The following is a 24,958-nucleotide window of genomic DNA, read 5'->3' as shown; positions in this document are numbered from 1 at the left end:
CAACTGTTCCCTTAACTCTTGTGATTACTTGGTCTCTTACATCCTAAAACATAAATATTGGTGGGTTTTGTCAGTGCTGGGGGAGGTGTTTTTAACATAAAAGCCTAATTTTTTCCTGCAGGGAGAGAGGCTGGGCAGGAGAGAGGAGATCAGCAGTAAAAATGGTAAAAATGTAATTATTATGTTCTATTAAGGATCCTGGGTGTCAGGATGTGCAGGGATAATTGGCATTAAGCACGTGTGGAGATGCTGAGAGAGGGAAGGACAAAAGAGAAGGAGTAAGCTGAGTTCCAGAAGTTCTTCCCATCCTTCCAGAACGGTGTGGAAGATGTTCTTGCCCACGTGGGTGCAATATTTTATGAGGTTTTTCCTCCCATGGACACTATTGAGACACACACAGCACCTCTCTGTTATTTCTACATATCAGAAGCTCCGTGGAATTATCCTTCAGGTAATCCAAGGTCTGGAGGAAGCAACACAGGCTCTTGCTCCTTAAAGATGAGGTAAAAAGAGCAGAGGGAGCTGCTCTGGATCCACTCTGGATCCCTCCAAGTGGCCTTGGAGCTTTTGCTGCTGCTGCAAAGATCCAACTCTGCTCCTTCTCCCTCTTACTCCTTGACAGTTGGACTTGATGACCCTAAAGGTCTTTTCCAACCACGATGATTCTCTGGTTCTACTCAGGATAAACTAAAAGTTGTTTTTCACAGTTTCTCTGTTGCTTCTCCAGCTCTAAATGATTTTTCACGGTGCCTTCCAGAACCAGGGGGAAAAAAAAACAGAGGAGCCAAGTGACTTGAATCTGAATGTTCAACTAAATGGGGCAGTTTGTAGATCTGCAAAGATTTTATTTTGTCATTTGAGAGAGGTGAACCTTTATTTAACTCGACAGGACTTCAGTGCTGACAGCTTCACCTTGAATTCTTTTTAGCCAGGGAGAGGAATAAGGGGGTTTATTTTTTTTATTTTTTATTTTTTTATTTTGGTTTGTGACTCATCTCTTGCTGTTTAAAGTAGGTCAGAGGAACCTTGTCCTAAAATTCTGTGTGTCCCTCCCAGGTTTTATGGGGAGCCTGAGGTGAGTTACTGCAGTTTGACCCCTGTTTTTTGAGCTGACCTGGGCTTTTTAAGGTCAGGGAAGATGAAAATTCCCTGCAGTGGTAAAAAAAAGAGCTGCAGGTCCCAGGTGTGAACACGAGGGAAGGATTGGCAGGAATTTATTCTACACCCCAAGTTTGTAAGGGAAAGGTTTTGGGGGGTTTTAATTTCAGTAGTTGAGGTTGTGATGCATCATTATGGGGAAGGAGAAACAGTGGAAAGTAATGTTTGTAAATAAGAATATAAAATAATGTTTATAAATAAGAATATAAGTAATGTTTATAAATAAGAATATAAATAATATTTATAAATAAGAACATGCATGTATTTATTTATAATTTATAAATAAAATATTTATAAATAATATTTATTATTTATAAATAATATTTGTTTATTATTTATAAATAAATAGGCAGGTGCAACTGGGTGGATCAAACAGGCAGGAAATGTGGATGTTAGTGTTTTAAGGAGGGTTTCAGCTTCATTTTCAGTGAGAAATAACTTCCATACCTTGATAAACTGGAGGGATGGTGTCTTTTTAAACCTAGAAATAGGTGGTGGTTCATCACAGGTGGATGAATAATGAATAATTACTGATAATGAATAATTCATTCATTATCAATGAATGCTTTTAACATTGTTTTCTTCTCCAAAATGCTTCTCAGAGCATAAACAGAGGATGTACATTATATAAAATAAATATAAAAGTGTCAGGGAGGGGGAACTTCAGGCAGTGGAGAGGTCAGAGATGTGATGAGGTTGGGAAAATCCAAGTGCATTGTTTGCACTGGGGTTTTTAATCCAGATTATTGACATTTATTTTCCAGACATTTTAACTCTGGCTGCAGGCAAATAGTAGATAAGTGGCACGATTTGTAAAATGAAGAGCTGAGGAGCAGAAAATAGTGGATTCCACAGCCTGATTTTGTAAGAAAAAGATGGTTTTTTTTAAAAAAAGTCTCTGAAATTTGTGCTGGGGAGGCCCAGGTTGCCCAGAGAAGCTGTGGCTGCCCCTGAATCCCTGGAATTGTCCAAGGCCAGGGGGTGGAATGGGATGGCCCTTAATGCCCCTCCCTACCCAAACCATTCCAAGATTCCATGATATTTATTGCCCTAAAGATTTAGCCTCTAAATAAATAATATTTGCTCTAAAAGAGCACTTTCAAACTGCTTTTTATCCTTGGGCATAACCCAAGGGTGCCCATGCCTAGATTGTAATAACAACACCAAGTTTTAATCTTTACTCTGCAATTTCAGAGTAATTTTTTGTTATAAAAAGGTAACTTTCAGTAGAAAACGAGTCTGTTATTTTTTGTTTCTGAGGGGGGGTGGATTTTCTTGCCTCAGAAGGGGAAAGCAAGGCCCCAAAATCCTTGCAGCTGCACAATTGCTGTTTGTTGTTCCCAGTAACACTCCATGGCACAGTCTGGCTGTTCTTGGGGGGAGAGAAAAGCAGGATTCTTCTGGAGCAGATTTAATGAGGGTGACCATTAATTAAAGCAGTTGCTTCACAGGGAGAGCTCAGACTGCCAGGGCTTCCCAACCACTGCTGCCTGAACTCCAGACACAAACACCACTTGCATTCTGCTCAGGACAATATTTATATTTATTTATTTATTTATATACTTATTTATATGTATATATTTGTATATATTTAATAAATGTATATTTTATATATATTTATTAAATATATATTTATAGTTATATTTATTACAATATATAAAAATATGTTTATATTTATATTAATTCTATATAATATATATTTATATATATTATATTTATATATATTATATTTATATTTATATATTATTTATATATAATAATTATATATAATTATTATATTTATGTTATATCTTTTTATTTTTATATATATTTATATATATTTTATATATATTTTTATATATTTATATATTTATAAAATATTTATATATTTATAATCTATTTATATGTTTATATATATTAATATATATTATATATAATATTGATATATCTATATATTTATATTATATTCATATATTCATATGTTTGTATATTACATATTTATATTCATATCATATATACCTATATTATATTTTATATATATTTATATGCATATATTTATACATATTTATTAAACAGATATTTATATTTATTACAATATATAAAATATATGTTTATATTTATATTCATTATATATGATTTTAATTAATACATATTCATATATTCATGTTTGTATATTATATACTTATATTCATATAATATATATCTATATTATATTTTATATATTTTATGTATATATTTATATATTTATTAAATATATATTTATATTTATGACAATACATATAAAAATATATGTTTATATTTATGTTAATTATATATAATTTACTATTTATATATATTCATATAGTTGTATATTATATATATTTATATATTTGATATATCCGTATATAATATATATTTGTATTTATATAATATATTAATATTATAATTTATGTATTTATATGCATATATTGATATATATTTATTAAATATATATTAAATATATTTTTGTATTTATGGCAATATATAAAAATGTATATGTTTATATTTATATAAATTATATATAATTTATTATCTTTATATATTCATATTTTATATATTATATATATTTATATATTTTATAAATCTATATATAATATAGATTTATATTTCTAAAATATATATTTATATTATATTTTATACATTTTATATATTTATATTTTTATAATATAATTTTATTATATTTTATATATTTATATATTTTATATATTTATATATGTGTATAAATATATATTTTTTTAATATGTATTTATATATTTATATATTTCCTCCTCATTGCTTTATGGAACTTCACCACACCCGTGGACAAATGCAACATGCAGGACTGGGCATATTTTATACACATTTTTCCCCCCTTTTTAATCCAACTCCACCTCCTGGTTTACTCTTTTCTCCCAACTTCCTGCTGGTGTTTTTTCTGGAAGCTGGAGCTCTGCTTGGAATTCCTTTGGCTTGGAAAACGAATCAGTGGGAAATGGAATCACGGGCTCTCCCTCCTCCCCCTGCCCTGTTTTAATGTCTAAAATGTCATTTTAATGCTTTAATGTCTAAAACATTACTAAAGATACTAAAGAATTGCCTCCTAGTAGAGGAAAAATCTTATAAATGGATGCACTGGAGTTCTGGTTGCTTAAATAAAAATATTGACTTGATTTGATGGGGGTTTTATCCATTTTTAATCAATCTCTCTGATTTCTGGTGGTGCTATAAAGCAGGGCCGGGGTTAAACCAGTAACTGTGGAAATGCAAATATTCCTCTGGGGGTGTGTGTCTGGTTTTGGTTTAAGGCACAGGTGCAAAGAATGGCAAAAGGTCCAAAAATGGACCTTGAAATCTCAATATTGAAGCAACCCTGAGCATCCTTATGTGTTATTTTAGTGTTGGATCCTGGACCTGGGAGCCCTGGTTTGGGATGGGATCTTCATCTGTCCCCAGTGCCAATGAAACCAGGCTCGTTCCCACACCCACACCAGATCAACTCATTCTTTTTTTTTGATTTTCACTTTTGAAAACTCAAGGATATTTAAAAATCAAGCTCCTTAACTTTGCCTGTCAGCTGATGAAGCATTTGGAATTATGTGTGTTATCATGTCACTCTTATTTCAGTGAACCCTTTTAGATCCCTCTGCTAATTAATCCCTTTCAACCCTTTTCAAATCCTTTGGTCCCTGCAGTTCTGGGGAAGCTTTTGAGGGGCTGAACCTTCCAGCAAAGCAGCAGCCAGGCCTGGGAGGGCTTTTGGGGCAACCAGGGTCTTCCAAGAGATTGGAAAGTGCTTTAAAATCCCTTTATCTGCTGGAAGATCAGACAGGTGTTAACTCTTGGCAGGTGTGGCTCGTGTCCAGTTGTGTGTTTTTTCCACCCAAGCCACAAAAAAGAAGATTGTGTGTTTTTGGAGATGGAAAGTTCAACTCAGAAGCTGAAAATCTCAACACTTTTATTAGGATTTCAGGATATGATTTATGATTAGAGTATCATAATAAATGTCTTCAAATCTTCATTCCTCATTTATAAATGAATATATAATGAATGAATATATAATATATAAATGAATGAATATATAAAATATATAAAATATAAATATACATTATAGAAATATAAACATATAATATATAAATATATATAATATACAAATATATGAATGTATATAAATCAGAAATTTGTCTTCTGATTGCTGAGGGGAAGGAACATAAATGTGGTGTTGTCCTGAGTTAAGTCTCACCTGCTGGAATTTGGACATGGGAAGGTTTCTGAGTTACCCAGGAGAAATAGTTTAAACTGATTTATCCCTGAATATCCACTAGTTTCTAATATGCCTGGAGAGAGTTGGGATTGTTCAGCCTGGAGAAGTTTTGGGGTGACCTGATTGTGGACCTGAAGGAGCTCCAGGAAAGATGGAGAGAGACTATTTCCAAGGGATGGAGTGACAGGACGAGGGGAATGGCTTCAAAGTGACAGAGAGTAGGGTTAGATGGGATATTGGGAAGGAATTCCTGGCTGGGAGGGTGGGGAGGGGCTGGGATAGAATTCCCAGAGAAGCTGTGGCTGCCCCTGGATCCCTGGAAGTGTCCAAGGGCTTGGACAGGGCTTGGAGCAACTTGGAATAGTGGAAGGTGTCCCTGCCCATGGCAGGGGGTGGCACTGGATGATCTTTAATGTCCCTTCCAATCTAAACCATTCCATAATTCCAAATGCTTTCCTCCCTTGTCCCTGATGTTTGGTGGAGTTCTTATTTGATGATGGAGATTGACTTCATATCCTTAGGAAATGCTGGAGCCAAACCAGACATCTCTAGACATTATTTCTGTAATGGGTCACATTGTCTGTGTGATAAACAGGGAATGTTCTCATTTTCTGCCTAATTGATATTTAAATTTGAACTGTTGGAATATTAAGATAATATTTGTTCAGTCTGAAGCTTGAGAGGAAAAATATTTACCACTGGCATCCTTTTTATGTAATTAACTTCTTTTCTATATACAGAGGGTGTGGGCAAATACATGCCAAGTGTATAAATAGAATGTTTCAAAGTCCAGCTTCCCAGCAATCTTCAAAGTCATTACAAGTATTCAAGACATCAATATTGAATGTGGAAATAATATTACTCATGTAACAAATGGGCAAATCTCTCAAATAGCAAAGATATAAACGAGGTAACTCCACAGATAAGACCTGGTTTAGTTACATGTGGCAAGCACTGCTGGATTCTTGGATTCTAATTTTTATTACCCATTAAAATCTGCTCATCCAGGGGAGGGAGAGAAGGAAATGAATTGGCTCCCAGTGGCATCTGTGTGTGAACCAGGATGGGGAGACATTTCTATTTACTGTTGCTGAGTCAATTTTATTACCAGAAGCTCTTTTTTAACAGCAGGTTTTGCTGGAAGGTGATGGGTTTTATCTCCTCCTCTTCCTGCTGTTCAGCGTTCAAGTGACTTTGGGATCGTCACTGACCTGGTTTGGGGTTTTTTTCAGGGTTAGTTCCCTTCTCAGCTGGTTTTCCAAAACATTTTCTCAAGCTGAGAACAATTAGGGAGGATAAGACCATGATTTAACCTTGGGGAGAGCCAAGAATTTTCCTGAAAACATCCCAAACTTCCATCTGCAGTGGAACATCTCTTTGTGTTTGCAGACAGTGCCACTGACCTTCAGCTTCTCTCTTTGGTTGTCTCTGGATTAAAGGGACAACTTCTTTACCCTGCTGACATGCCCTGGTGGCTCTAGGAAAGGAGTAACCTTTCCAAAGAAAGGAGATTTTATTTTTTTCCCTGGAAACTTAGCCTGTCTGCAGCACTTTGTGAACCATTCCCTGCCCTGAGGATCTTTTACTTGCACATCAGGACAGTGAAAGTGGTTATTAAACTTACTGATTGTTCATGGCTGATTCCACATGAAAACTCAAATCCTGCTGTTTCAGTGCAACAAAATTAATTTATGAGGGAAAACTCTTGAATGGATTTAGCTTTTCCCCATGCTAATAGGAAACCTTTGACCTGCAGTCATCCTACATGTTGTATTTTTACATTACAACCATTTATTCTCACCTCCTTTCTCCCACAGGCTCTTCAGAGTAACCTCAAATATTCTCTCCTGCCAAGAAGGCTGATCATCAGTAAAAGATTATCCCAGTGTTTGCATCCAGCCCTTCCCAGTGGAGTGCATTTAAAGGCCTTGGAAACCTATGAAATCATCTTTAAGATCATTGGGACCAAATGGCTTGCCAAGGATTTATTCCTGTACAGGTAATTTTATTTATTTTTTTTTTTGTCCTAAGGCATAAGTATTTCACAGTCTGTTTTAATTGACTAATTTTTGTCTTTTTTTGGGGTGTTTGTTGTTTTTTTTTTTAAAGCTCTGGGTTGTTTCCTCTGCTGGCAAATGCAGCAATGTCAGTGAGGCCTGTTCTCCTGGGCTTGTATGAGAAATATTTTCTTCCTCTCCAAAAGTCCCTCCTGCCTGGTCTTCAAGCCTTTGTCATTGGGCTCCTGCCTGGGTTGGAAGAAGGATCAGAAATTTATGACAGGTAATATTGATTATTAAGTGTTAATTTAAAAGCAACAGGCAGTATTTTGTGTTTTTAGGGAATTCTTAAAAAATCTCTCTCAGATTTCTATGCAGAAAAGTGGATAAAACAACTTCTAAAAGTGGGAAAATGGTGGGTCCCAAAAAGATGTTGAAGCAGAAAAACCCTTTCCCCTTCTATTTTCATCTCAGGAGGAGAAGAGAAGAGAAAAAGGAGGGTTAAAAATAAATATGCTGAGAGAAAGGAATAAAAACTGTTTCTCAGAGCTCCTCTGAACTCCTGAATAATTAACCTGACTCCCCAAACCACTGCTCTGCCAATAAATTCGATTTAAATGTCATAACACAAGAGAGCAGCTGAATTCCTTCCAGTATTTCTGTATCATTTGACTCAATTTGAAGCAGTGAGTTTAAAGGGAATTGCAGGTGAACTTCCAGCTCCTGGTTTTATACCTTTCTTCCCTATTCTTGGGGGCATCATTTTCCTCTTGGCCTTGAACAGACAGGATCAAATACAGGAACTGACAATAAACTGTGAAAAATTTACATTAAAATCCATTAAATGTTATTTTGTGAAGTGCAAAAACTTACAAGGGGAAGCTTTTCTTTAGTTTACTCATTGTAATAGTTCTGCAAGACCAAGATATCTTGTCAGAAGATGATGCCTTGGATGGATTTTTAAATTCTTCTTCAGTATTGAGGCTGAACATTTTCAGGATCTTCAATATTAAGGATTAAAATTCCATGAGCAGGGACACCTTCCACCAGACCAGGTTGCTCAGAGCCCCATCCAGCTTGTTCTTGAACAGCTCCAGGAATGGGGAGTTCACATCTCTAATTTTTATTTGTCCAGTGCCTTCAAAATCGAGCCTGTTGATTTGCAAAGGACAAATTTTTAGGATAACTTCCAGTTCCCAAACTGCTAAAATTGCCTTTCAGGGTCTGACATCAGCTGAAATTGCTTCTGATTCAGCTTTTCCCAATTCTCACCATCAACGTTTTGCAGCACTTTGGTCAGGGCTTAATGTTTGCAGGTATTTCTTGGAGAAGTTTGGATAGAAACCCAATTTCAGTGGCTGTGCACAGGGACAGAGGATTGAGTGGGTTTGGTTGTTCCTGTCTGATTGTACAAAAGCACCTGGGCTAGTGGAAGGTGTCCCTGCCCATGGAACTGGGTGATTTTTCAGGTGCTTTCCACCCCAAACCATTCTGTGTCTCTGTGAACAGGAAAGGGCAATGCTGGTAACACAAAGATAAGAGAATCAAATCATGGAATCATGGAATCACAGAATCAGCTGGGCTGGAAGGGACCTCTGAGATCATCCAGTCCAACCCTTGATCCAGCCCCGCCGTGGTTCCCAGCCCATGGCACTGATGCCACGTCCAGTCTGTCCTTAAACACCTCCAGGGATGGAGAATCCACCCCCTCCCTGGGCAGCCCATTCCAATGGCTGAGCACCCTCTCTGCAAAGAAATTCCTTCTAATCTCCAGCCTAAACCTCCCCTGGCACAGCTGCAGACCCAGCCCTCTTGTCTTGCTGATGGTTGCCTGGGAAAAGAGACCAACCCCCCCCTGGCTCCCCCCTCCTGTCAGGGAGTTGCAGAGAGTGAGGAGGTCTCCCCTGAGCCTCCTCTTCTCCAGGCTGAACAGCCCCAGCTCCCTCAGCCTCTCCTCACAGCACTTGTGCTCCAGTCCCTTCCCCAGCCTCGTTGCTCTCCTCTGCCCCTGCTCCAGCCCCTCCATGTCCTTCCTGAGCTGAGGGCCCAGAGCTGGACACAGCACTCCAGGGGTGGCCTCACCAGTGCTGAGTCCAGGCCAAGAATCACTTCCTTGGACCTGTTGGCCACACTGTTCCTGAGCCAGGCCAGGATCCATTGGCCCTCTTGTCCCCCTGGGCACACTCTGGCTCCTGTTCAGCTCCCTGTCCATCCCCACTCCCAGCTCCCTTCCTGCCTGGCTGCTCTCCAGCCCCTCTGGCCCAGCCTGGAGCTGCCGGGGGTTGTTGTGGCCAAAGGGCAGGACCCGGCCCTTGGCCTGGTTGAACCTCATCCATTGGAATCAGCCCATGGATCCAGCCTGTCCAGGTCCCTCTGCAGAGCCCTCCTGCCTTCCAGCACATCGACACTCCCCCCCAACTTGGTGTCATCTGCAATTTTGGTGATGATGGATTCAATCCCTTCATCTAAATCATTAATAAAGATATTAAATTACATCAAATTACATCAGCTCCAGCACTATTTCTGTGGATAATTGCCTTTGCATGGGGCAAAACTGAACCAACAAAGATCTCTTTTTCTCAAATCCAATATATTTCCCTGCAGGACAGATGCTCTGCTGGTGAAGCTCTCCCTGCTGATGGGCCAGGAGGTGTTTTATGGAGCTCTCTGGGGCAGTGTCCTGGTCAGTCCATCCATCAGACTTCCTGCTTCCCTCTTTGTGGTCAGTCACATCAACAGGGAGCAGTCTGGGAAGCAGCAGAAGTACATGCTTGGCACAGATCACAAGCTCACAGTAAGTTCATTATCTACCACATTATCTTGCCTTCCCTGCATTGAGTCAGAACAACAACAGGCTCTTTAAAAACATTTTGAAGCCAGAGAAAGAGGCTGAAAGGTCCTTGCTTTGAAGTTGCTTAATACAATTACTTAAATGAAATTTAATGCTGAAGACCAGCTTTTCTGTGATACACTTTTTAATGTGGAGCTCCCAAAGTCAGTTCTGCAGGATAATTCTGCAATTTAGTGTCTTTTTATTTTTCCAGTAAAATGGGAATCTTCAGGAGATGGTAGTTCATGTTAACTTGAGGGATGGGATAATTGTAAGGCTAATTAGAGTGCCTGTATATCTGCATTTTGTGAGGCTTCACATCCTGTCTGGTAGCTGGTGGTGTAACTCTGGGATTTTCTGTATTGTTACAAAATCAAGTGTTTCCTAAATATTAACCATTCTTCTAATAGTATCCACAAAAATTGAACTCCTTTTGGGTGCAGGAGTTAAATGGCTCAGTTTATTAAATTACCCTCTTATTTGAAATAAATATTGTTCACAGGTAACCAAGTTTGCTTCTTTTCCTTCTTGATTATTTGATTGTACCTTAAATGTTATTAAGGAGTAAAAGACTGTTGTGGTTTTCCTTTTGCAGATCAAGTCTCTGTGTGTGTCAGTATTGGATTCCAATGTCCTTGTGCAAAGGAACACTCTGGAAGCAATTCTCTTCTTCTTCCCATTTTACACAGCTTTGGTAAGAGGACTATTTTGGGATTGTCACATGGGAGGTGTGTCCTGTGAAACCAGCCCAGCTCCCACCTCTGTTGTTGCCAAAAGGCTGAATTTTGTACCTTCAAAATCAGTGAATTTTGTGGTTTCTTGTGCCCCATCAATTTTAGTAGTGGGGGAGACTCTGCTGCTTCTCAGGCTCTTCAAAGGATGTGCCTGAAGCTGTGGTTTCACGGGGGTTATTCTGTGATATTTGGGATGTGCTTGAAGTATTTAGGCCTGAGGAACTCATGTGGAATAAATACTGAGCTTTTTCAAGTAGGATTTCAGCATTTGGGATTGTTTGCACTAAACTAAGGTACTTCTGGTAGAGACTAGGGGAGAAAATTTAACTTGAAACAGGAGTTGTTCCCATTGTTTCCCAACTTACCTGGTAGGACAGGCAGTATTTGGAATACAGCAAATGTTTTTAAGTTTTAAGGAGAAGAGAATGTTTTGGGGTGCCCTAACTGTGACCTTCCAGGACCTGAAGGAGCTCCAAGAAAGATGGAGAGACACTTTTTCCAAGGGATGGAGTGACAGGACAAGGGGAAATGGCTTCAAAGTGCCAGAGAGTAGGATTAGATGGGATATTGGGAAGGAATTCTTCCCTGTGAGGGTGGGGAGGGGCTGAGATAGAATTCCCAGAGAAGCTGTGGCTGCCCCTGGATCCCTGGAAGTGTCCAAGGCCAGGTTGGATGGGGCTTGGAGCAGCCTGGTCTAGTGGAAGGTGTCCCTGCCCATGGGGATTGGAATTAGAAGATCTTTCAGGTCCCTTCCAACCCAACCCATTCCATGATTCCGTGATCACAGTCGTGTCACATTCCCTTTCTTGAGATTTTTACCCTACAAAGTATTTTGTTGTTGATGTTTGTTGCCTTTTTTTCAAAACATTAATATCCCCAGTTAAAAAAAAACCAAAACAATTTGCCTTGTTTGAGTGTTCACAAAGAGCTGAAATATCTTTGTTTTCCACCCCAGGACTGCAATGAGAGCACGATTCTGCTGCCCAGGGCTGATCTCATCTACATCCTGTCAGCAGCAACCCAGACACTGCTGAGGAGAGACATGTCCCTCAACAGAAGACTGTATGCATGGTTGTTAGGTACTGTCCAAAATCCAGGGATGAATCAGTATTCTGAATGCCTGAGAGCAGAACAATCAATGCTTAAAAAGGCAATTTTTTTAAGCACTCGTTAACTTTCTCAGTAGTTAACGAACAAGGGTAAAATAAAGTGTTGTTTATTTTCCATTTATTAGGGGTTAAATAAAATTCAGCATTCATTTGGCAAAGAGCTCTTCTCTTCACTGTCCTGAATCCCAAGGTATCTGATTTGTTTGTGGCCCCATCCACAGCTTGCTGGGAAGTGGCTCAGAGGACTGAAAGGAGCAATCTTTTAATTTTGTTCTTCTGGTAATAGTCTGGTAATTCCCACACAGGCTTAATTATCCAGGATAAGAGAGCTACAGCTTCTCCACATCTGCCTCCTTTAACTGAGGCTAAAAGGGACAGGGCAAGAGCTGCATGAAGGCTGCCCTTGCTGATTCCATCACTGGATCTGGCCTTGCTTTTGATTTATGGGCTGCACTGGCTGTATCTGGATGCCTCAAACTGAGACATGTCTTTGGACAATTAGTTTCAAGCCAAGTGTTGAAATGGAAAGGTTAAAAGTGCAGTGTGATTTCAGTGTTCTGTGCTGCCTCTCTACTCCTGCTGCCTCTGTTTCTCTTGCAGGCTCTGATATTAAAGGTGGTACTTTTGCTCCAGACTCCACAACTTCTGAAGACCAGGCTGTTTATTTCTTTGGGAAATATTCTAAAGATCTTTTGGTTGAGGTTGGTACACAGATAAATTCATGACCCTTTAAAATACTGGCACAAACTGTCCAGAATTATTCCCAAATGTGCCATTTGGTTTGTCCTTCACTTTTTGTCCCCAAAGATAACATCCTTTGGTGATTGTATTTTCACCTCTCTCGGTGCCCGCTGGGCTGTGTTTATCCCAATATTTATGTGCTCACAATACAAATGGAATCTAAGGAAACCAAAGGGAAGCATCTTTGCTGAACTACCTGAATTATTGAAAAATGCTTCTCTGAACAATGCCAGCCCTTGAGAACAGATGATGAGATGCCATTGATTTGTCTGCCCTGGATGGAAAACCGAAGCTCCATTTGTAGCCGGTCCTAAACAAAAATCAAATTTAGAAACACTTCAGCCCTTAATAAAACAACAGTCTCTCTTTGATCTGTAACATTCTGATGTTTTCCTTCTCACTAGAGTTTGATTGTGATTTTGCATCAGAAATTCCCTGAGTCTGATAATACAGAGGAGCAGCACCAGGCTTACCTGAAACCCTTCCGCATCCTCATCAGCCTCCTGGACAAACCTGAGATAGGTAACGAGCTTCTCACTGCTCCTCTCACTGCTGGTCACTGCTTGGGGGCTGGACATGAGCCCAGGGGGGCAAGAGGCCAATGGAACCTGGTTTGGATCAGGGATAGTGTGGGCACAGCCCAGGGCAGGGATTGTCCCCTGTGCTGCCACTGCTGAGGGGCCTCCAGGGCTGTGTCCAGGTCTGGAACCTCATGGAAGGGAGACCTGGAGGGGCTGGAGCGTGTGCAGGGAAGGGAACGGAGCTGGGGAAGGGGCTGGAGCAGCAAGAGGGGCTGAGGGAGCTGGGGGGGCTCAGCCTGGAGAAAAGGAGGCTCAGGGGGGACCTTCTGGCTCTGCAACCCCCTGACAGGAGGGGGGAGCCGGGGGGGGTCGGGCTCTGCTGCCAGGGAACAAGGGCCAGGAGGAGAGGGAACGGCCTCCAGCTGTGCCAGGGGAGGCTCAGGTGGGACAGGAGGAGGAATTTGCTGCTGGAAAGGGTGGTCAGGCCTTGGCAGGGGCTGCCCAGGGAGGTTTGGAGTGCCCATCCCTGGAGGTGTCCCAGGAAGGCCTGGCCGTGGCACTCAGTGCTCTGGGCTGGGGGCCAAGGTGGGCATCAGACACAGGGGGGAACAATGGGCTGGGGAAAGGGCTGGAGCAGCAGGAGGGCCTGAGGGAGCTGGGGGGGCTCAGCCTGGAGAAAAGGAGGCTCAGGGGGGACCTTCTGGCTCTACAACCCCCTGAGAGGAGGGGGGAACTGGGGATGAGTCGGGCTCTGCTGTCACGTCCCAAGTGAAAGGACAAGAACAAATGGCCTCAAACTGCACCAGGGCAGGTTCAGATCAGAGATCAAAAGCAATTTTTCCCTGCAGGAGTGGTCAGGCCTTGGAATAAGTGTCCCAGGCAGGTGGTGGAGTCCCTGTGTCTGGGAGTGTCCCAGAGGTGTCTGGATGTGGCCCTTGGGGACATGGACTGGGGGTGATCCTGGTGGTGCTGGGGTGGCACTGGATGATCCTGAAGGGATTTCCAGCCTTGGTGATTCTGTGTTTCTGTGCCCTGCTCTGCCATCTGAGGGGAGCAGTTAAAAAGAACTCCTTTCTGCCTTTGTCTCAATACTCTGCTCAATTTGTTGCTTAGAGTTTATTTGCTGAACTCCTCTTCCCTGTCCCATAACTGTCCTGCTGTGTCCCTGGAGCTGCCAGCACCACAAGGGTGACACTCTGCCCATCCCTATTTTAAAGGGCAAGTTCCCCTTTCTAATGAAAACTTAATTCAAAATGACTTGACAGATATTTGAGATTTAAAAGCATTCTGGGAGGGGAGTGATGTTCCCACTGAGTCAGCCTGGACACTCAGAATAAAACTCATGTGCTGAGAATAAATACTTGAGTGGCAGCTCATTTTGCAGGCTCCTGGGGTCTGGGAAGCTCATCCCTCTTTCCTGAGTCAGGAAAATCCTTCTAAGCACATTTCCTGGTAAAAAATAATCAAAGCACTGCCAGCAAAAATGAGGATTCTGTATTTCTTACCTAAGAAATAAATGTTACCTTAGGAGAAGGAGTTGTTTGTTTATAAGGCAAGTGGTGCCAATGTCCCCTTCTGCTGGTTTTAGGTGGGTTTTTGCTGGTTTTTTAGGAAAAAAAATCTACTGCCATTAAGTTTTCTTATATTTCACTGGCAAAAATGCCAAAGAGACTGAGGCTGTTTACATTTTAAATTAATAATAATTATAAATTGGTTCATTTAGAAAGTAGATAACAGACACTCCCTTATTGCACGTGTTATTTGGCTGAGTGACAACCAGGGTTAATCTGAACTGCAAATAAGGGATTATAAATCCCTCTTAAATAAGGGATATTTAGCTAAACTGCATTATCCAGTTTAATCTTTCTGTTCCAGCCAGCACACAAAATATAACTTCTAGAGCCTTAAGCCAATAAAACTTTAACTTCCTTAGGAAATGGATTTAGCAATGCAACTCTTATTTAAAAGTATCAAACTAACACATAACAAGAATTTTTGGCCTTTTCTGCTACTCTTAGTCACTTTAACTTTTTTTTTTCCTTTTTAGAAACTTGTTGCAATGTTTTATACACTACTTTTTTTTTAATTATTCCAAGTTTAGGGTATTGTAATTATTATAAAGTAGGATTGACCCTTGAAAATCAGGTGCAATTGCCACTTAACTTATACTTTCTTCTTGAACTCCTTTGTTTTAGATATTTAGGCATTTTTACTATTTATTTTTAGATATTTAGGCATTTGATGTTAAATATTAGATTTGGTATTAGATTTTTAGATATTTAGGCATTTGATATTAGATATTAGATTTAGTATTAGATTTTTAGATATTTAGGCATTTAATATTAAATATTAGATTTGGTATTAGATTTTTAGATATTTGGGCATTTGATATTAAATATTAGATTTGGTATTAGATTTTTAGATATTTAGGCATATGCTATTAAATATTAGATTTGGTATTAGATATTAGATTTTTAGATATTTGGGCATTTGATATTAGATATTAGATTTAGTATTAGATTTTTAGATATTTAGGCATTTAATATTAAATATTAGATTTGGTATTAGATTTTTAGATATTTGGGCATTTGATATTAAATATTAGATTTGGTATTAGATTTTTAGATATTTAGGCATTTGATATTAAATATTAGATTTGGTATTAGATTTTTAGATATTTGGGCATTTGATATTAGATATTAGATTTGGTATTAGATTTTTAGATATTTAGGCACTTAATATTAAATATTAGATTTGGTATTAGATATTAAATTTTTTAGATATTTAGGCATTTGATATTAGATATTAGATTTGGTATTAGATATTAGATTTTTAGATATTTAGGCACTTGAACTTCCTCAGTTTGCTGATTTTTCCCAGCTTCTGTCCCTCAAAATGGGAGCAAGGCTGCTGGGATAAATGTGTCCTGGGAAACCTGCTTGTTTTCCTTATGGACACAGCCATGGAGACTGTTTTTGCCACTTGAACTGCAAATTAATGTAGAAGTTCCTGTGGGTGCCTTATTCCAGTGGCTAAAGTGTAATGTAGAACCAGTGCCATAAAACTCCTGAATTCTTTTTCCCTTCTCTTGCAGGGCCACAGGTGGTTGGGGATCTGTTCCTGGAAGTTATCAGAGCCTTTTATTCCTACTGCAAAGATGCCCTTGGTTCTGATCTCAAGCTCAGCTACAACCAAAGTGGCAACATCCTGGCGAGGTACAATGGCAAGTTTTTCAACCCTGACCTGAAACTGGATCATTTATTTTAAGCCAAGTTGCTAAAATCGAGCAGTTTGAGGAAGGTTTGGGTTGGAACAAAGTGATTTTCTGTAGAGAAAATGAGATTTTTTTTTCTCTGGCTTCCCCTTTTCCCCACACACAGTGGATTTCTCTTGCATTAGCAGAGGAAAAAATGAAGTTCACTGCATGTGATGGGTGTTGAGTAACCACAGTGACATCAGCCAAGAGTCAGGGTGGTGACACAGCTCTGCCTGGTGACTTCCAAAGCTGGATTTGCATCATCTGGGAGAAAGATGCTCCAACTCCAGCTCCTTCAGCCTGATTTAGTGTTTGATTTGAAATAATCCATGTGTTTTTTTATGATGTGTGTGCTCTCAGAATCCTCACTGACTCTGCTCTTTCTCTCCCTTGTTTTTCCCCTCAAACAGTGCAATCAAAGAGAACAAAAACGCCTCAGAAATTGTCAAAACAGTCAATTTGTTGATCACCTCCTTGAGCACGGATTTCCTCTGGGATTACATGACCAGATGTTTTGAAGATTGTTTCAGGTGTTTGTGTTTTCCAGCAATAGTGTCCTCTTAAAAAAATGCCATTCCAGAGCTGTCTGTTTGAGATAATAATGAAGCTTTTAAATTCTGGAAGGGACGTAACACATGTCAGAACCAGCCAGATATATAAGCTGTGTCCTAAAATAATTCAATAATGCAAGCAGGTGAACAATTAGATGGAAATTATCAACCTGAGAACAGAAGAAATTACTCTCAAAACGACAGCTGAAGGAGGAAAAAGAGTTGGGAGGGGAGGTGGAGAGGCCTTTATTGAAGAGAAATAAAGATACTGAATGATCTTCAGGGTCCCTTCCAAGCCTTCTGTGATTCTGTGTTATCTCTTTTTAACCCTTTTAAACTCTAAGAAAGATTATACTTTAAGTAATAAGATTATATAGAGAGATTTAACCTGAAAACTGGCAGCACTTTAACATCCCACGTGCAGTTGAGGTGGTTTTGACAGGGTGTTTTATCCTGCTGTGTTAAAAGTCTTTTTCTCCAGAAAGCTGTTCAGTGTTTTGTGCTGGTTTTAACGAGGCTTTTTTGATTGTAACTGGAATTTTGATGTAAAAAACTCCCATAACAACATGTCTTTCTTTCACTGCAGAAACAAATCCTCAGAGATGAGATACCCTCTGGAAAATATTAGCACTCCTCCTACAATTTCAGAGCTCTGCACACTACTGGTGTTCCTTCTCGATGTGATCCCTTTGGTGAGGCCCCCCTGACTTTATCCATCACTGATCAGTGAAGGATAAGGGTGTGATAACTATTTTAAACACTGCTTGTTTGTTTTAGGAACTCTACTCTGAAGTGCAGACTCAGTATCTGCCCCAGATGCTCAGTTACATGGTGCAGTCTCTCCTGGAAAAAATGGAATTATTGGGTTTGCCAGAACTCACTCATGCCTTAAAGACCTGTTTTAAGGTGCTCAGCAAGGTGCAAATGCCCCCTTCCTACCTGGACATCGAGACAGGGAGTGGAAACGGGGTAGGTGTTTTGGAACTCCTCACAGGGTGTTTAAAACTCTGACATAACTTCTTTAAAATGCAAATTCTCTGAGCTTGAGACCTAGATAATGACTGTTGCTCCAGTGCCTGAAGGGAGCCTACAGGAAAGATGGAGAGAGAGTATTTCCAAGGGCCTGGAGTGACAGGACAAGGGGGAATGGATTCAAACTGAAAGTAGGTTTAGATGGGATATCAGGAAGAGGGTGGGGAGGCCCTGGGATAGAACTCCCAGAGAAGCTGTGGCTGCCCCTGGATCCCTGGAAGTGTCCAAGGCCAGGTTGGACAGGGCTTGGAGCAACCTGGGCTGGTGGAAGTTGTCCCTGCCCATGGCAGGAGGTGGGAACAAAATCATCTTTAAGGTCCCTCCCAACCCAAACCTTTCTGTGATTCCATGAAATATGGAACTGCAGCAATAAAGATTTTTTTGAAGCTTATCTTCTTTTGCTCCTTCCAGAGCAATCTGATGCCTTGTTATTCTTACTGGATGTTCAGTTCTGGCTTGTTAGAATTATTTGTGGCACTGAAGGAGTTTAGTCTTGTCTGAAACTGGGGCTGTAATCCTGCCTCTTGAGAAGAAAGTGAGCTTAATGGTTTTGGAAAAGGCACTCAGCAGCAGGGAGTAGCTCAAAATTTGAGTTGCCAAATCAAGCCCAGCTTCACAGCTGGTTAGGTCTGCAAGGCTTTCAATTAATATTTCAGTTGAACACAATGGGGTATTGTTTGTGTGCAAGAGCCCATGATAAGGAATGAGGAATAAATGGCATCAAGCAGCCACACAAGCACAGCCTGCCAGAGTTTTCCAGCAGAACAAATGTGTGCCTTTGGCTGGAAATAATCCAGTGTTTGTGACATTGTTCTGGTGGTACATTGATTTTAAGGAAATATTCCTTTGCTAAGTACCTGTAGCCACAGATCCACTGGTGTTTGCTGAGTCCAGGCATGAGGTTTATACAAACACTTGCTGGATTTTAAAGGCAATTAAATGGAACTGCTTAGAAATAACTGTGATCCTGTGGTTTTGTAAAAGTAGCTGGAAATTGCAAATTTTAGGAAGTAGATTGCTGTTCCCCAGCTTAAGATTCTGTTGCCAGTGCCACATTAACCACATGAACATTCCTGTTTCAGAGCCCAGTGCCAAAGGAAGATGTGGACATAACCTTAGAGACAAAGTCAGTGCTGCAGGAGGAGGAGGAGGCTCCATTCCAGCCCCTCAAGTCAGAGGACAGTGGAATTGGTCTGAGTGCCTCATCCCCAGAGCTCTCCCAGCACCTGGGGGTGCCCACAGTGACCTTGGAGAGGGATGATGTCTGGAAGAAAGGGGGGAGCATCCAGAAGACTCTGCTGTGCATCCAAGAGCTGGTTGCCAAGTTTTCCAGTAAATACATTTTTGGGGTGCAGCTCCAAGAAACGAGTAACGAGCGCGTTTCGGCAACGAATCCCAGTGGGAAGGAGAAAAAGGAGAATGGATACAGGTTCCCTGAGAGTGCCAGCAAGAAGAAGAGTCCCTGGGATGCCAAGCAGATCACTGTGCCTCAGGTTAAACAAATGCTTTCAGACTTGTTCTCAGCCCGGGGCTCTCCCTTCAGGAGCAAGAGTTCCAGCCCTCTGCTCCCTGACCACGACTCTGGGAGTAAAAAGGAAAAGGAGGAAGAAGAGTGGGATTTGGAACAAGTGATGCTGGTCTTGGGACCCCTTAAAGGTGACTGCAAGGAAGCTTTCTCTGCAGCTTGTCACCTTCTGCTGGATTGCACCACGTTCCCAGTCTACCTGTCAGAGGAGGAGATGGAACAGTTGTATCTCTCTCTGTTTGAGGTTCCTGGTAAGAAAAGATTCCTTTCCCGGGCAACTTGAGCATTTGAGGATGGAAATAGCAGTGGGAGCTTAGGGATTTGCAAATGCACGTGACCAGGGCCAGTAAAAAACCCTTCTGGCAGGGCTGAAGTTGCCTGTTAATTAAACTTGCCCACCTGAGTGTGTGTTTTGTGTCCTGCAACTGAGGCACAAGCTTTGCCAAGCTTTTCAAATTCACATTCCTTTGAAACTTTCACTACAAAACTTGTAGCTGGAAGGATGAAAAGACCCTGTGGCACAGTTCAGGATTTTCAGGATGTACATCCCCCACTGTCCACATGCCATGTTTCCCCCAAAAAAAGATGTTTTAGAGGCAGATGAGCTCTAAACCATAACAGAAGCAAAACCATCTCTTTCCCAAACCCTCAGAATTCAAAGGAGTCCAATGTAACGTGTAAGAATAATCTTGTATAACTGGAGGGCCTGTTCTTGGAATTCCAGCTCATTCCTCAGCTTCAGTTATTGGCCTGAAGACCAACTGACAAATAAGTTTGTAGGGAATGGAGAGGGGAGAAACTGGAAAATGGGGTTCTCTTCCTCACCCCACTACCCATTTCTACTGTCTTCCTTAGCCAAGTGGTGATATTCCCATCATCTCCATGGGTCAGCTGTTCTGCTTGGCATGGACATGGCAGACTTGGCATTGTTCCCTCAGGAGAGGCAAAGATGGCTTGACTGGATGTCAGCCACCCCAGTTCCCTGTGTGCTTGGTGGGTTCTGGAATGACACACCTCCATGCTGCTGGAAAAACAGCCCTGGATCAGCAGCCCTCTGGAGTTGGCTGTGACAATGGCAGCTGGAAAACAGCAGCTCTGACCACTAGTTGTGGATAAATGTGAACTGGAAAGCAGAAAGCCACTGGTTATGTGGGTTACTGGGGTCCTGCAAGAGCTTTCTGCTGGGAGAAGTAGGGAAAACATGGAGAGGTTGTGGACTCCCCATCCCTGGAAGTGTCCAAGGCCAGGTTGGACAGGGCTTGGAGCAACCTGGGCTAGTGGAAGGTGTCCCTGCCCATGGCAGGGGGTTGGAACAAGCTGATCTTTAAGGTCCCTTCCAACCCAAACTAAGATTCTATGAAATACTGATGATGTGTCCAGTTCTGGGCCCTCAGCTCAGGAAGGACATGGAGGGGCTGGAGCAGGTCCAGAGGAGAGCAACGAGGCTGGGGAAGGGACTGGAGCACAAGTGCTGGGAGGAGAGGCTGAGGGAGCTGGGGCTGTTCAGCCTGGAGAAGAGGAGGCTCAGGGGAGACCTCCTCACTCTCTGCAACTCCCTGACAGGAGGGGGGAGCCGGGGGGGGTTGGTCTCTTTTCCCAGGCAACCATCAGCAAGACGAGAGGGCTGGGTCTGCAGCTGTGCCAGGGGAGGGTTAGGTTGGATATTAGAAAGAATTTCTTTGCAGAGAGGGTGCTCAGCCATTGGAATGGGCTGCCCAGGGAAGTGGTGGATTCTCCGTCCCTGGAGGTGTTTAAGGACAGACTGGATGTGGCATCAGTGCCATGGGCTGGGAACAGCAGTGGTGTTGGATCAAGGGTTGGACTTGATGATCTCGGAGGTCCCTTCCAACCCAGCTGATTCTGTGATTCTGTGTTAGCACAATACTTGGATTTAGGAAGTCATTTTTGTCTCTTTTGTCCTGTGACCTTGCTTGGCGAATTCTTGGGAACGTGCCCCCGACCCGGAGATTATTCCAACCCTTTGTCTCCCTTCCCTTCCGAGGAGGTTGTGATCCCAGCTTCCCTCTGTGGCTGAGGTCCCTGATGACCATCTGCTGCTGTGTGAACGACTGCTACGTCCAGAACGTGTCCATCTTCACCCTGCTGGAGGTGATCAACCACTCCCAGTCCCTGGCTCTGGTCATCGAGGACAGGATGAAGCGCTACAAAGTGTCCAGCCACAACCCCTTCCTGGGCAAGCTGCAGATGGTCACCCTCCCTCCCATCGCTCCTGGAGTCCTAAAGATGATCTCAGAGAAAACAGATTTCTACCAGGTTGTCCTTTTTCCTCTCCTTTTTTTCCTACCCTGAACCTCTGGCTCACAGAATTCCATGATTCTCAGACAAATTGGAAATCTGTATTGGTAACATTTGGGGTATTTATGCAATGGAAAGCTTGGAAGTCAGGAAAGAAATGAGGATGATGAGGATTATTATTATTATTATTATATTTATTTGTTTCTTTTTCCCTAGAGAGTAGCCTGTGTGCTCTGGAACCAGCTGAACAAGGAGACTCGGGAGCACCACATTCCCTGTGTGGAACTGTTCTACAGGCTGCACTGCCTGGCCCCATCAGCAAATATCTGTGAGGACATCATCTGCCACGCTCTGCTGGACAGGGATAAAGTGAGTCCTGAATCCTCTGAAGCCCCTTCATCCCTGCTGAGTTGTTCCAGTGCTTCCCAAATTCCCTTCCACCCCCTGTCTTCATTCCCGTCATCCCTCTGTCCTCACAGATTCTGTCCATGCCTTTACAATTCCCTGGGATTTATTCATCATGTGGCTACTTCTGAACTTAATCCATGGATACAAACTCTGTCAGTCCTTGCTGGAGCTTTCTTAGTTTCAGCCCAAATCCTGCAGTATCTAAAAACTTGTCACTTTTGTCAGTATTTCCACCAGTAAGTGTAAAATCACTTTATTTTTGGATTGATTTTATAAGCTTCATACTCCAACAAAAGACTTTAATACCTTGTAAATGTTTGTCATCATCACGTTGACCCCCTGTCCACCTTAGTGTTTGGTTCTCAGATTAAGCTGTATTTTAAAGTGAGCCAGTTATTAATTCCTTTCCTTAAAGACAGAGCCGTTCTTTAACAACTGCCAGTACATTTTTGAGAAGTGCCTTGCACAATAAAACCCAGCCCAGCCCCTTTGCTGTCGTTTTCCTGTATCTTTGCAATTTTGAGGCTTGAGAAAATTTGGAAATCTTTTAAAAGCTTCCAAACAAAAAGCCCCACAACCACCCCTGCCTGATACACCCATGTCCTCCCAGTTGTCACCCAACTTTTAAACCTCCCTGACACCAAACCAAGACTAAAATGTCCATGCACAGGAGCCCTGAAGGACATTTTTGGTGTACCTGGCACATCTTTTTATGCTCCAGAAACGCTGTGGCTGTTGGGTTTCCACTGTGCATTCACAGATATATGGAAGGAAATGATCCTTAAGGTCCTCCCAACCCAAATCAGTCTGTGATTCCATGATTCTAAATCTGTGTCTGTCTCGTTTTCCTTGCCAAGGGGACAAGGCTGGAGGCCCTGTTCAGGTTCTCTGTCATGTGGCATCTGACCAGAGAGATCCAAGGCAGCAGAGTGACTTCTCACAACCGCTCCTTTGACAGGTATTTCCCATTTCCACTGGCTTGGAATTGCATTTATATTTAATTATATCGTGCATTTATATCATTGCATTTATATATTTAATTATTTCATGCTTTAGTCTCTTCTTGTCTGATGTGGGGAAGAGTCCTCTGGAGAGAGAGAGAGTAAACAATGAGCAAAAGGAAGATCTTCCACTTCCTGGCACCGTTCCCTTTGCAGAGCACTCCAAGTGCAGGGAGTGGTTTCTTGGATGAAGGAAGGTGCTGGAAAAATAGAAAGAGCTTCATTTGTGAAGAGTAGTTTGCAAACAAGTTCCTGCACAGCAGATATGGTTTTTTTTGTCTTGGGGTGGGTTAGGTTTGTCTTCCAAAGGAAAACAGCACCAGCTACTTGTGGGAAAAGTCAGGGGAAAAAAAGTAGGAAAAAAATAATCTCATTTTAGTTTTGCCTATTTTAGTATTTACAAGACCTTTGTGTAAAACGAGACAAAAGGAAAATAGCACCAGCCACTTATGGAAAAAGTAGGGGAAAAAATGATCTTATTTTGGTTTTGCTTCCTCTTTACGAGACCTTTGTGTAAAATGAGACTCCTCCTAAATAAATATGGGGAAGATGTAAAATGAGACTCCTCCTAAATAAATATGGGGAAGAACTTTGAAATCTGCTGCTCCTGCAGAGTGTGAGGAAATGTGTGGCCTGGTTCCTACAAATCCACGTGTTCCTGGGCTCAGCCCAGGAGGATGTGCGTGACCCAGCTGTTGGAAGCGGACGTGATCCATTGGCTGCTGCTTCCTTGACCGTGCTCCCTGTCTGTTCCCAGGATTTTGTTGGATGCATTAACCCTTTTGGGGGGGGTCTCAGCTGTCTCTGTTGTGGTTTCTCCCCTCAGGTCCCTGTTTGTGGTCCTGGACAGCCTGAACTGCTCCGACGGGGCCATCGGAGCCGCGGCGCAGGGTTGGCTCATCCGGGCTCTGTCCCTCAACGACGTGGCCCGGATCCTGGAGCCAATCCTGCTGCTCCTGCTGCACCCCAGGACACAGCGCACCTCCATCCACTACATCAAACAGAAACACTCAGCAGGTAAAGCTGCTCTGGGATCAGACTGAATTCCTGAGGGGAGTCTCTGAAACGCGATGGCATCCTGCTCCCCTCAGTTGTTTTCCATCAGATCCGTGGATTCCTCCTCATCCAAGTCCCTACAGTGATGCCTGAAGCAGGGTTCAGGAGTAGCTCGTGCTGGTTGAAGGCCTAAATGATCATTTTTATTATGGGGTCTGTTGGTTTGGATTGCTCCCTGCTTTGCTCTGGGATCTCATCCCACACTTCTCCTTGCCATTCCCAGATGATCCACACTGCCTGTCCCCTGTTTTCAGGATCCCTTCTTGAGCAAAACTAGGTCTGCAGCCAAAAGAAATCCAGGAGCAGTTTGGTGACTGTGTCAATCCAGGAACTGTTCCATGGGGAGGATGGACAGGCAGGTCTTACTCTCTCCATCCAGTCTTGCCCCAGGTTTCTTTATTCCAAATACTTTTTGTCCATGATTCCCTCAGCATGACATTAAAACAATCAGCCAGGTTGTGAGGAATATTTTGCTGGTGTGGGCACATGACACACAAACTCTCACCTGCTGTTGCTGAGTTCTGAAAAATTAAAATCCCTGTGTCC

General features: G+C 41.9%; 1 protein-coding gene across 4 annotated transcripts in view; it reads left to right on the top strand.

Annotated features, from left to right (window-relative positions):
- The window catches only part of DOP1B (DOP1 leucine zipper like protein B), a 49,648-nt gene that overhangs the window by 5,643 nt on the left and 19,047 nt on the right, over nt 1-24,958 (top strand). For 3 of the 4 annotated variants that reach the window (XM_064647086.1, XM_064647088.1, XM_064647087.1), the window contains exons 3-18: nt 7,213-7,394; nt 7,505-7,675; nt 9,997-10,186; nt 10,818-10,916; nt 11,912-12,035; nt 12,666-12,766; nt 13,211-13,328; nt 16,422-16,542; nt 16,994-17,113; nt 17,721-17,826; nt 17,912-18,103; nt 19,249-19,942; nt 21,694-21,965; nt 22,164-22,316; nt 23,213-23,313; nt 24,183-24,373. In XM_064647086.1, coding sequence (XP_064503156.1) covers nt 7,213-7,394; nt 7,505-7,675; nt 9,997-10,186; nt 10,818-10,916; nt 11,912-12,035; nt 12,666-12,766; nt 13,211-13,328; nt 16,422-16,542; nt 16,994-17,113; nt 17,721-17,826; nt 17,912-18,103; nt 19,249-19,942; nt 21,694-21,965; nt 22,164-22,316; nt 23,213-23,313; nt 24,183-24,373 — 2,935 coding nt within the window. The remainder of the gene's footprint in view (nt 1-7,212; nt 7,395-7,504; nt 7,676-9,996; nt 10,187-10,817; nt 10,917-11,911; nt 12,036-12,665; nt 12,767-13,210; nt 13,329-16,421; nt 16,543-16,993; nt 17,114-17,720; nt 17,827-17,911; nt 18,104-19,248; nt 19,943-21,693; nt 21,966-22,163; nt 22,317-23,212; nt 23,314-24,182; nt 24,374-24,958) is intronic. The other variant, XM_064647089.1, reaches the window with a different exon arrangement.

The sequence above is a fragment of the Pseudopipra pipra genome, chromosome 2 (genome assembly GCF_036250125.1).
Source record: "Pseudopipra pipra isolate bDixPip1 chromosome 2, bDixPip1.hap1, whole genome shotgun sequence".
Taxonomy (NCBI): domain Eukaryota; kingdom Metazoa; phylum Chordata; class Aves; order Passeriformes; family Pipridae; genus Pseudopipra; species Pseudopipra pipra.
This window is presented reverse-complemented; position numbering and strand designations above follow the sequence as displayed.